Source organism: Mus pahari, chromosome 13 (assembly GCF_900095145.1).
Source record: "Mus pahari chromosome 13, PAHARI_EIJ_v1.1, whole genome shotgun sequence".
NCBI classification, from domain to species: Eukaryota; Metazoa; Chordata; class Mammalia; order Rodentia; family Muridae; genus Mus; species Mus pahari.
Window position 1 is genome coordinate 200,136 of NC_034602.1, and position 12,516 is coordinate 212,651.

Below are 12,516 nucleotides of genomic sequence, written 5' to 3' on the forward strand. Positions count from 1 at the left end.
ATTCATGACTACATATACCACTTGCCCAAAATCCAACTAAGGTCTAAGTTCACAACTGCCTGTAGTAATTTCTCACTGTTCCATTTATATAATTTCATTCTTCACCACTAAATCTATAATCTAAAAAGCTTTAAAAAAAAAAATCTGCCATTTGCAGTCGCATACAAGAAGTTCAGACTGTTGTTGACCTAGGTCTTAGATTCGAGGCAATATCAACATGTCTAAGAAAGTGAAAGAAATCACACCAGTGTTTAAAATTTTGACTTATGAAAGAGAAAAGTTAATACAGACACATAAAACAATGTTCTTCAGGAAATCAGTAAATAAGTGATTTCACTTGGGGTTCTAACTGAAAACAGTTAATAAAACCTAAAGAACAAGTGAAGTATTTATGCCAACAATCCCAGTACTTGGATGCAGAGGCAACTGGATTATAAAGCCAAGGCTAGTCTGGGTTACCAAGAATCCAAAGCTTAGCTACCTAACAAGAGCTTGCCTTTAAGAATTAACTTTTAAGCCAGATGGCAGTGCTGCACGCCTCTGATCACAGCACCTGACAGGCAGAGGCAGGCAGATCTCTGTGAGTAGAACAGCCCAGTCTACAGAAGTAGTTCCAGGATAGCCAAGGCTACATGAAGAAATCCTGTCTTAAAAAACAAAAAATTTTTAATTTCTAAAACTTTAATTACATATCTTAAGCCAAATTTGCAAAGAGCATGGATACTAAAACATTGGAGGAAAAGTAATCACGGTAGACAAAACCATGTCCATGAAGATGATACTTAGTCTGCGATGACTGCCTAGCAGGACAAAGTGACAAATGATCATGTTATACTTTGCACATTTAAAATAAATACAAAAGTTTTCAATATTAGGTCTTCAATAATCATGATGTACATGCAAGGAACCAATAATCAGCAAGACAGCCATAGTTCTAAATGTTACTAGGAAATGACAAAATCCAAGGACTGGCATTTGAATAGTTTATATCCTTAGTTTAGTTAATTAGTAACATTGATACTTTGTCCGAGCATGTGAAAACACAGCACTTGGAGGATGAGCAGAGGACCATTCATGCATGTTTGTTCTGTGTGGGGGTAGAAGGACCCACCATTTCTCTAAGTGTGTAGAGTGCCCTGTAAAAGATGTAAGGCCCTTACTTAAAACTTTACTTAATGAATTAAAGTACATAAAATGCCAGTTTGGGGTGTGGGGATTGGTTTGTGGAATGGTGGCTCAGTGATTAAGAGCATTCCACACAGTGGCTTACAACCACCTATAGCTCCAATTCCAAGACTCAATGCATTTTGCTGGCCTCCAAAGTTGGCTAAACACATGTAGTGCACATGAATTCACACAATCAATCACACACAAATGAAAATAAGTAACTTTTTAAGAAGGAAAAAAAAGAAGAATGGCAGATAACCACTGTATCTAATAACAAAAGAATGATTGAAGTATGGTGAGGGTAACTGTTGATATGTCTGAATGAAAAAGCTTTGAAAAAAAATACAGAATCAAATAGCTTCAAAAGGGTAAAAGTCAAAGTCAAGTTACACAGAAATGAGCACATTAAAATATGAATTTGCACTGGACACAGTAGTATCACTAGGGAGGCAAAGATAGGTGAATCTTGGTGAGTTTAAGGACAACCTGGTCTACATACAAAGTGGGTTCCAGAACAGTCAGAGTTATGGCAAGAGAGCTTATCTCAGAAAAAAAAAAAAAATTTTAAAAATAAATAAATAAATAAATAATAATAATAAAAAACAAGGAAAAAGCATTTGCTTAACCCATTATTTCCCCATTGTACTCAATCTCCTAAAAGCATAGGTGGCCAGGCCTCAAAGAAGTACTTTAATACTTACTTAGGAAATGAATTTAATCTCAGGTGCTCTGTCTTGGAATATAATATTCTTTCTACCATGTCATAAAGTGGTCTCCAAGGTAACTCTAAATCATCTCTTGAAAGAAGTTCCTTTTTTCTAATTAAAAAAAAGAAAAGAAATGTATGCAATCATTTATACAGATGCATAATTATCTAGTATATTACACAAAGAGGATAGGCAATCACAGTGTGGGTGTTTTGCCTGTCACTGGTAGAATGAATGCTAAGGAAAAACTTGTGCTCCTCAACACCAAGCAGTGCCCATTAAAGAAAGCATTTAAACTTGTGCTACCATTACTAGAGAGGAATTTCATACTTTTACATTTTTTTGAAGGTTTATTTTCTGTTTGTGAGTGTTTTGCCTGTGTATATGTGTACACAATATGCACACCTGGTACTCTCAAAGATCGAAGAAGGCGAGGGATATCCTAGAAATGGAATTATGGATAATGGTGATCTGGCATGTGGATTCTGGGTCCTTTGCTACCGCAGTAAATGTTATCTCTCTGGCTCTGAAGTTTCCTGTTTTGGTACACCACATAAGTAGTTTCTACCCTTTGCTGGGTACAAGAATAGTTTATACCCCATGGAGCAAACAATAAGCATATATAAAAACCTAACCACCTATAGTTGACATGTACAACTAAAAGCTTCACAGAGAAAATAAATTTTTAAATCAAAACATATGGTTAAACTTTGGGAAACTGTTCTCAAAACTGATTCTCATTCACTAACACTTAAAAAAACAAAATCTCTCTAGGAATAACAGAAAATAGACTTACTTTAACAAGTTGATCAAGAGACGGGCAAATCCCTGCATCATGCTGATTTCTAGTTTTGGAATTGATACCAGTTCATACAATAACTTAACAAAAAGAACATGATCTTCTTTGCTAAATTTTCTCCCATAAAGTCGGATATAACTGCAAAAGGAAAACAAAGCTGTTAAAAATTAAGCTATTCATTTGTGTTCCTTACTATGTTGTCCATACTAACTGAGCTGATGTTCCATGGTATAATTAATGGGAAACCACACACAAACAAACAAACACACACACACACAGACATGATAAAATCCATCCACTGTGCTCAGCCTATTTTTAAAAAAAATCAAATAAATAAATGTAAAAATTTATAAAGGAAATCCTGTAATGTGCTATAACATAGACAACCTGCCAGACATGGTAGTGCATATCTACAATACCAGCACTTGGGAAGTGACAAAGGATGATCAAGAGTTCAAGGCCAGTTTGGATTACATGAGACCCTTCAAAACAGAACTCCTGCGTGTGAAATGTCGAGAAAGTAAATTTATAATGGATGGGTTTAAAAGAAAAAAGAAAAAAGAAAGCCAATTATGAATGTGATGGACCTTAACTTCTAAATACTACTAAGTATTTTATATTTATACAAAATAATTATTCTGTACTTTAATCAACATATTATCAAACATTTAATAATAAAGCCAAATTAGAACACTGTTGTCTTATCAGATCACATTCCCAGCATTGGAAGTAAATTTAAGGCCTGACACATTCTACTACTAAGCTGTACCTCCAATACCCCTACCATTTGTGGTACCCCCATTTGTGGTATCCCAGCAGTAAAAGGACAGGTAATATTAAAAGTTCATACCCAGTCTGATTTTCACAGTGGGTTCCAGACCAGTCAAGGCTGCATAGTGACACCCACTCTCCAAAGAACTAAATAAAAATAAACTGACAGTTTATCTCAAAAGTATACATATTCAATTTTTAACTTAGAAAAAACTTTGGCAATAAGCAAGCTTAAGAATAATAATGTGTATTCATGTCTCTTGCTCTCTCCTTTAGGCAGGGTCCCACTATATAGCCTAAGTGGCCTAGAACTCACCATGTAGATCAGACTGGCTTCAAACTCACAAGAGATTCACTAAATGAGCCAAAGTTATGTTCTATATGTATATGAGTACACTGTAGTTGTCTTCAGACACCAGAAGAGGGCAACGGATCCCATTACAGATGGTTGTGAGCCATGCATCCCATTACATGTGGTTGCTGGGAATTGAACTCAGGACCTCTGGAAAAGCAGTCAGTACTCTTAACTGCTGAGCCATTTTCCAGCCCCATGTTCTAAGTTCTAATAACTGTGCATAAGAGATCCACAAAACAGTAATGTCTCTCGCCTAAAAGCCCCCTGATTAAGAACAGCTACTCCCTGAGATATTGGTAGCTGCTGTTCATGTAAGATAACTGAGGAAACAAACTGGCTGCCTCCATATTAGGCCTCGAATCCATCTTATAGCAAAGATAATCAAGGTTCATTCCTATTTCTGATTAAGCCTGTTTCTCAAGGATTGGGCTATGCCCCAGCTGCAACCTTCTGGTTCTGGTATTGCCTTTTTCAGGAGTGGCAATCATCATTGTTTCAAAAAATTGTTTATAACCATTTTGCAACCTTAGCCTTGTTTCTAAGGGGTTGTTGTGGCTACCTTATTATGACTACCTTACAACTATGTCTTGTTTCAAGTGCTTGTTATGCTTAGGTTCTGTTCCTGTACCCCTACCTATCCCTCCATACCTCACCCCAGCAATTCCCCCATTTGGAAACCCACTTGCATCCAATGTTTACCTCTCAAACCCCACCTTGGGGTTGGAGGGCAGCCCATGTACACAAATAAAAAACCTTGTTCTAAATTAATTGATTGCTTTAATTAATATGGCCATAATGATTTGAATCAGTGGTCTTTCTCCTCCTAGCTTTGGGATTAACATAACAAGCCACATTTCCATTTCCCTAAACAAGTTTGGTTGACCCAATGCATCCCTAGACAAGCAGGAAGTACATCCGGATATGTGCTTATCCCAATTGGATGAAGGCAGAAGATACAAAGCTTTGTTTGCCTTTATACTCAAGCACCTGGTCAATGTGGCTCAAGGCCACTAGAACTCCACTCTCTTTTTAGAAACTCCAGCCCTGCCTCACAGTGGCATGCCTCAGATTTCTCCGTGACTTTCTTATATTTTTAAAACCAATATCACCTGGGAGACTCTTATATTACAAACTTTGGCTACCAGTACAAGGTATATTCTTATATATGAACACATGAAAGTACAATTTTAATATGTTATTAAGCAAGCATTATTTTTAAATCCTTTTTCATAAACCTTCTTTTCAGGACAGGAATTATCATATAAAAATCCATCCTAGTCCAAAATATCCTGGAGACGTGTTGTTGCCTCCTTCATTGGTTTATACCAGGTTGCATGCGGTGAGAATTTTGGAATTTTGGTTTCTTTAAAAACACAACAATATTCTAAGAATATGTTTTCATTTGGGGGCTGCAATAAACTGACCATAGCAGCTGACTATGTCTTATGCACTAGAGGACATGGTTTTGCCAGCTGCAGATAATTTCTGTGATTATGTGATACTGGGAATTCTGGGAATTTTTCAGAGGCAAAATAAATACTAGGACCCAGAAAGGTGGGGTTGGTGGTTGTTTGTTAATTGTCGGGCTCAAAGAAGAAACAAGAAGAAAAAACTAGATTCAAGGACCTCTTTCTTTCTCTCTCTCTGCCTTCTATCCTTTCTCTCCTATCTAGTGATAGATGTTAAACTAGGAGGACAGTCTTTTTAAGCTTTAACCTTTCTTACTCTGATCTCTAGTCCTCCTTCTTTCTCTCCCTTCCCCCCTCTCTCCACATGGCCATGGCCAACCTCTCTCTCTTCCTACCTTCTCTCTTTCCCCCTCCTTTTTACAATAAAGCTCTAAAATCATTAAAAAATAACAAAAACAAACAAACAAACAAACAAACTAGGAGGATAAAGATGGGAAAAAATAAGAACCACAAAATGGCTAAGTCAGGCTATAACGTGGTCACCTTTAACCAAGATAGTGAAGTCACATGACATTCATCCTCTCCAACCTAGTAAAGATGGCTGCCAGCCAAATGGCTGCCTCCATCCTGATAGGGGGGCAATACTAAGATGGCAGCAAACCACAAGTTGCTTACATCAAAAGATGGAATCACAGCACACGATTCCTTTAAGATTACCTATGCATATCAATCCCATGCTATCCCATGCTGTGATTTTTGAATTAACTTTTTCACACATTTTTTTCTTTTTTGAAGCTGTTCTGCTTTTCTCCCTTTTCCCTGTTACAGAGTCAGACAGCTTGACTGACACAGGAGATAGTGAAAATTTTTAATAAAATATGCTTGGGTCTAGAGAAGGCAGAACCATAATCCAGCTCTAGAGCCAGAACCATGCCAGAGGGTAACATCTTACTTCTTGCCCTGGACAGCTCATGGCCATTTTCTAAGAACCCTAGAATAGACATGGCCAGAGTTCATCATCCTGGATAGTATTTAATTAAAACTTACTTGAAATTTAGATCAAAATTGAGGTAGTGGTCTGATTCTCACCTGATAAGAATAACACAACCTAGCTCTGTCCCAGTGCCAGGATTAAAGGTGTGGAACACCACATCCAGCCCAGGTATTCCTTCCTTGGTATATTTAAGGAATAAAAAGTAACTAATTCAAATTTTATTTCCAACAAATTACTAGATATGTAAAGTCCTAAACCACGTTGAGGATCACTGATAGACTTAAAATACATTAAAAAGAGAGAGAGAGAGAGAGAGAGAGAGAGAGAGAGAGAGAGAGAGAGAGAGAGAACACAAGGCTGTGGTGACCCACACCTTTAATCTCAGCACTTGGGAGGCAGAGGCAGATTTCCAAGTTCAAGAACAGCCTGGTCTACAGAATGAGTTTCATGACAGCCAATGAGGCACTGAGAAGTTCTTGGAGAGAGAGAGAGAGAGAGAGAGAGAGAGAGAGAGAGAGAGAGAGAGAGAGAATATGAATTATTACTCCAATTGTCTAAAATAAAATTACACTTATGCCTACTTCTCAAATTTTCTAACTTCCAGAAAGACCATAAAATTCTTAATCTATTCAGAACATTTCCTTTTGGCCAAGCTGGTTTACATAGTGAGTTCCAGAACAGCCAAGAAAATATAGTGAGACCCTGTCTCAAAAAAGAAAAAATAAATAATGAATGAATGAATGAGAATATCTTTTTATTTTCTTAAGCTATCTTCAATGTATTTGGCTCTTCTTTGTCATTTCCAGGTACAATACCATTGTACCCCTACCTTTGTTCAGTCAGAATGTATGGTTAGAGGAGAAAGAGGAAATGGGGCCTGAGATTTTTTTTTGACTCTGCCTGTGAAATGTTTCCTAATCACATAGTCCAATCAAGCAAGTGGATACATGACAATAATGTATAAAGACTCTACAATCAGGCATGGTGACACACATCAAGAAAAGTCCAAGTTCTAGGTTTGCTGAACTTTGTTTCAACAAGAAAAAGTGTTAGATTTGAAAAGCCAACAACATGCTAAACAAGTTTCCAGCTTCCTGAAGCCTCTTCCTCTTACTATAAACTTAGAGAATGAAACCTACAGTCATCTACATGCTACTAAAAATGAAAGCATACTATCCTTTAAAAAAAAAAAAAAAAAGAGCAATGCTAGGCCTTGTGGCACACAGCTTTGATTCCAGCTGGCAGAGGCAAGCAGATCTCTTTGAGTTCAAGGCCAGCCTGGTCTACAAAGTGAGTCCTGGACATCCAGGGCTACATGGAGAACTCTACCTTGAAAAATTAAAAGAATAAATCATCACTTATGTATACTAAAGATAAAAGAAGAGTTCAAAATATCCCCCACTTTTGGTGACAGCTTCAGACCCTGCCAGGAATCAGGTGCCCAAGGCCCTCCACATCTGTGTTCCCTGTAGTTAGAATGCTTCCATATAAGAACTGGAAGAACATGCTCCAATAGACTGATAAAACTGCTCTGCAGCATTTACAGCAGTAGACACACAATAAAAAACATGAAATTCAAGTTTTAATACTACATGAAGAAATCAAGGAGAAGGCTTCCTCAAAGGACTAAAGTTGGTGAAAAGCTAAAGATTTTAAGGGAATTCCTCATAAATCTATTTCCTTTACCCTGCAATCTACAAGCAGTTCTTTCTCAGCCTTTCTCAAAATATTGTTCAAGAAAGAAATCTTTCCAAAGTGCTGGAATACAGATCACGGGGAAAAAATGTGTGTGTGTGTGTGTGTGTGTGTGTGTGTGTGTGTACACATATATATACATATACATACATACATATATATATATATATGGGGAAAATTCTGAGAACTTGTCAGAAAACTCCAAGAAAACAAAATGAGAGACTTGTAACTTCTGTTCCTCTATAACATAAGTTGTTCTTCGGATATAATTCCAAGCCCTTCCCATGAAGAGTAAACAGGAGTGTCTGGGACCATGCTTTCTGGTCTAGCGAGGCTTACTCCAGAGATGCAGTAGAAAACTCTACAAGGGATGGAACAGTGAGCCACGTTCCCAAACAAAGACGCCTGATACCACAGAGCCCCCAACTCCATAATCCTGTGACTATAATTCATGCAGACAATGTCCTAAGCTCCTGGCATTCTGGCTAGACTCCACCCTCACAGTTACCTGACTATAGCCAGGTATGCTCCTCCCCACAGCTACCCTACAACTACAAGATAGCCCAGCCCACTATAAAAGGGACTGCTTGGTTCCTCCTCTCTCTTAAGCTCTTACCTCTCATTCTCAATTCTAGCTCTCCTTCTACCCACCCCCTTTCCTCCTTCTTTCCACGTGGCCATGGCCGTTCTCTCCTTTTCTACCTTCTCTCATTTTCTCTGCCTTTCTGCAATAAAGCTCTAAAACCACAGACCATCTCTGCTCATCAAGACCTGCCGTGCTTGACCAATGGAATAGGCCTTCCCCTAAAGAGCTTCGTCTAACCTCCCACTGGACCTGCGCTCCAGCCACAGTCATCAGCCAACACAAGCCACCTTAGCAGCCCAAGCCAACCCAAGCAGCCTGAGCTAGCCAGACTCTCTTGTCCCCACAGTAAACTGTCAGGGCTCTCCCCCTACCCTCCCTTCGCCCTGGGCCAGAGTCGTCAGAGGGGCCGTTCTCAGCTCTTCCTCGACATACAGCGATGTCTGGGATGTCTGAGACTGAGAACCAGTCATTTCTGGCCTCTGTGAGGCCCAGAGACCCCAGATTGCTCCCTCTTTACCCCCAAGGACTGGGGTACCATGGCTTCCCACAGCCAGACACCTGTGTAAGAGTATGCTCAGCAGTCCCCACATCTGCCCGCCAAGAGCACCGGAACTCTGGCGGGACTCGAGTACTCTCCCAACCCCTTTATTTCCTAGAGCCCACAGCCCAACAGGAGTGGATTTACTTCATCATTATTATTTAGATGATGATCCCAAGCACAAGTTGTCCTTGACTGTATGTAACCTAAACATGTGACCTTTGCTCATATGACCTTGTTCAACCTTCAAAATAGCCTCAGAATATAAACTGTCTGATGCTCTGAATAAACTTGACTAGTACATGAGACTTTAGTGTGCCTCATTTTCAGGCTCCACTCTCCTAGGATAATGCCATCAACTAGAGCGGTAACACTGAAGAATACAAAAAGTACTAACCATAAAAAGAAAAAACAAAACTGATTTTTTTTTAGAAAAGGTAAATGTAAGTTAGTAAAGTACTTGTTTAGGAAAAGGAAAGAGTTCAACCCCAGAATCCAAACTTCTTAAAATAGGTGTAATAAACGATCCCTGTAATCCCAGCACTGAAGAGGCTGAGTCAGGCAGATTTCTAGGGCTTGCTGGCAGTTACACTTGCCCTCTGTTCCAGAGCAGTAAAGGACCCTATCTAAAGGAAACAATCAAAAAGTACACGGTGCTTGAAGTCATACCACTAATACTATAGTGTCATTAAAAATTAAAAGTCCGGGCTGGTGAGATGGCTCAGTGGGTAAGAGCACCCGACTNCTCTTCCAAAGGTCCTGAGTTCAAATCCCAGTGACCACATGGTGGCTCATAACCATCTGTAACAAGATCTGACGCCCTCTTCTGGAGTGTCTGAAGAAAGCTACAGAGTAATTACATATAATAAATAAATAAAGCTTGTTTTTTTAAAAAAAAATTAAAAGTCCAACTTAATACTTGGAATACATATCTGACAAAGAATGAATATTCAAATTCCTCTCTCTCTCTCTCTCTCTCTCTCTCTCNCACACACACACACACACACACACACACACACACACTGCAAACTGTTAAGACAAAGACAATTTTTAAAGTTCAAAGGGCAGGTACCTGTTGGGGATTGGTCCTAATGCTTTAATTTAATTGGAAATCTGCTTGTACAAACACCGAAGGTCCCTGTCCCAAATTGGTTTTTGATCGATCAATAAAGATGCCAGCGGCTAATGACTGGGCAAAGGGAGATGGGGTGGGACCCTTAGATTTGCTCAGGCCGAGACTCAGAAGAGGGGAGGAGAGAAAGAATTTCCTTGATTCTTAGGGAGACAGATCAGATTTAGAGCTTCGGAAGGAAAATCATCCAAAATGTAGGTGAGAAGGAATGTGGTCCCCAAAAGGGGCAGCAAAATTTAGGGGGCCACCCGGAAGGCACAGGACAACAAAGATAGATCATGGATTTTTAGAGTGCTGTTAGGAGTACCGGAGGGAAGTCTATGGTAGTCAGTTGGAGGATTAGAACTGCCCAGCCTTTGAGCTAGCCAAGGCATTTCAAAAATAATCTAATGTGTGCATCTTTCATTCACAGGCCCAAAGAGTTCCTGGGCACCCGCGCATGACCAGCCAGGAGCACAAAGCAGTGTAGCTAAACTCATCACTACACGTACCTTTCAAAAGAGACCATTCAGATGACTACCAAGCAGATATTTAACATCATTATTCTCAGTAAGATAGTAAACATCATTATTAAGCAGTAAAAGCACATTAAAACTGTAAGAGTTTACAGCAGCAGACTACCTAAAATAAAACACTTAAGAACATCCAGTTTGCACCTAGATCAAGAGAACCTTTCACTGATGCTGATGGAAAATGCAATGTTTCCTAAAGGCCTGCATGTTTCAAAGGTGCAAGTCTGCAGCTCGGCATTACTGGGATATAGTGAAAACTTTCAAGCAGAAGGGCTTGCTAAGTAAAGTTATAAACCATTAAGACCATCCCCTCATAGGTGGTGATATAATCCTTCCCTACCCAGCAAACTGTCAGCAGCATTTGCTGGTGGACAGTTTGCTATGCCCTAGGCCTTCCAGTTCTACCTCTGTATTACTTACTAGCAATGGCCTAGGAACAGTGGGTCTACCAAGTCATGGACTGGAACCCAGAAAACTATGAACTAAAATAAATGTTCTTTTTATGTTGATTCAGCTCATTTACTTGTTCGAGTAACAGAAAACACTGTTACACAAATACCCTAGGAAAACTTGCTTAACCTTATCTGGCAAATTAAACACAGTGCACCCCTTCAATGACCCAGAAATTCCACAACAGTGTGCATACAATGAATACATGTACTAACAAAGACAAGTACCAAATTGTACATAAATCATACATTATGTTAAGCAAAAGTAGCCAAAACATACTAGATGTGGGAGCACACTGTGTAACTCTAGCACTTGAAGTGGAGTAAAAAAGATAAGGAATTCAAAGTCATCCTCAGCTATGAGGCAAGTTGGAGACCAACCTGTGAGATGTGAAGTTTCAAACCCAACAAGCAGCTGAGAGGCCTATTTAACATATCAAAATGGACCTAGCTTCCAGGTTCTCCCAGCATCCCTTAGTCACCTGTTACAGAGTGGCTAGCACACCCCAACCTCTACTCTGAACTCTCCAACCCAGGGGCTGGGCTGCCATTCTCCCAGAGGCTCTTCCCAATATAATTCAGACATTTTGGTTACCTGCTCCTTTTTGTACCTTTGACCTCCTAACTGCTATATTTGGTTGTACTCCCCCTTTCTCCATATGGTTCAGGGTCATGACTACCCTGGACTCTCCCAGCTATCCCTGACTCTCACTAGGTCTTCCTTATATCTATAAAAAACTTTCTCCTCCACCATACCTAGGAACAGTCATGTCCTTTTCCTTCCTTTTTATTTTCATTCATGAACTATAAAAGACCTTGTCTGAATTATGAAGAACCACCAAACAGTCAAGAATGCCTATTATGATTTCATTTTAAAGAATAAGTGATGTTAATCTATGGTATCAAAAGTGATATGATAGGGCTTAGTTGGTGGAGGTCTTGCATAGCATGCTTGAGGCTTGGGTTCCACCGCAGCATGAGATAAAACTGGATGTGACAGCACTCACCAAAATTCAGTGCCTGGAAGTGGAGGCCAGAAGAATAGACATCCAAAGCCATCCTGATCTATATCAGGCTAACCTGGTCAGCATGAAACCATCCCAAATCTCAAAAGCTAAACTAAAATAAACTGAGCAACAAAAAGAGACACCAATAAAATGAGAAAAGAAACACATAGTTTTGGTTAATCTTTAGGGAAGAAATATAGTGAAAGGATCTCTGCAGCAGAATCATGGAACTGTTTACAATGTTTATTTTTAAGAAGCATTTTAGGGACTGGAGAGATGGCTCAGTGGTTAAGAGCACCGACTGCTCTTCCGAAGGTCCTGAGTTCAAATCCCAGCAACCACATGGTGGCTCACAACCATCCGTAATGAAATCTGATGCCCTCTTCTAGTGCATC

At 39.4% G+C, this 12,516-nt stretch overlaps 1 protein-coding gene across 1 annotated transcript in view; it reads right to left on the reverse strand.

Annotated features, from left to right (window-relative positions):
• Window positions 1-12,516, reverse strand: part of Psme4 (proteasome activator subunit 4) — a 110,760-nt gene that overhangs the window by 85,066 nt on the left and 13,178 nt on the right. The window contains exons 2-3 of the mRNA XM_021210953.2: window positions 2,671-2,811; window positions 1,869-1,985 (exon numbers count right to left, since the gene is read on the reverse strand). Of these exons, the coding sequence (XP_021066612.1) occupies window positions 1,869-1,985; window positions 2,671-2,811 (258 nt within the window). The remainder of the gene's footprint in view (window positions 1-1,868; window positions 1,986-2,670; window positions 2,812-12,516) is intronic.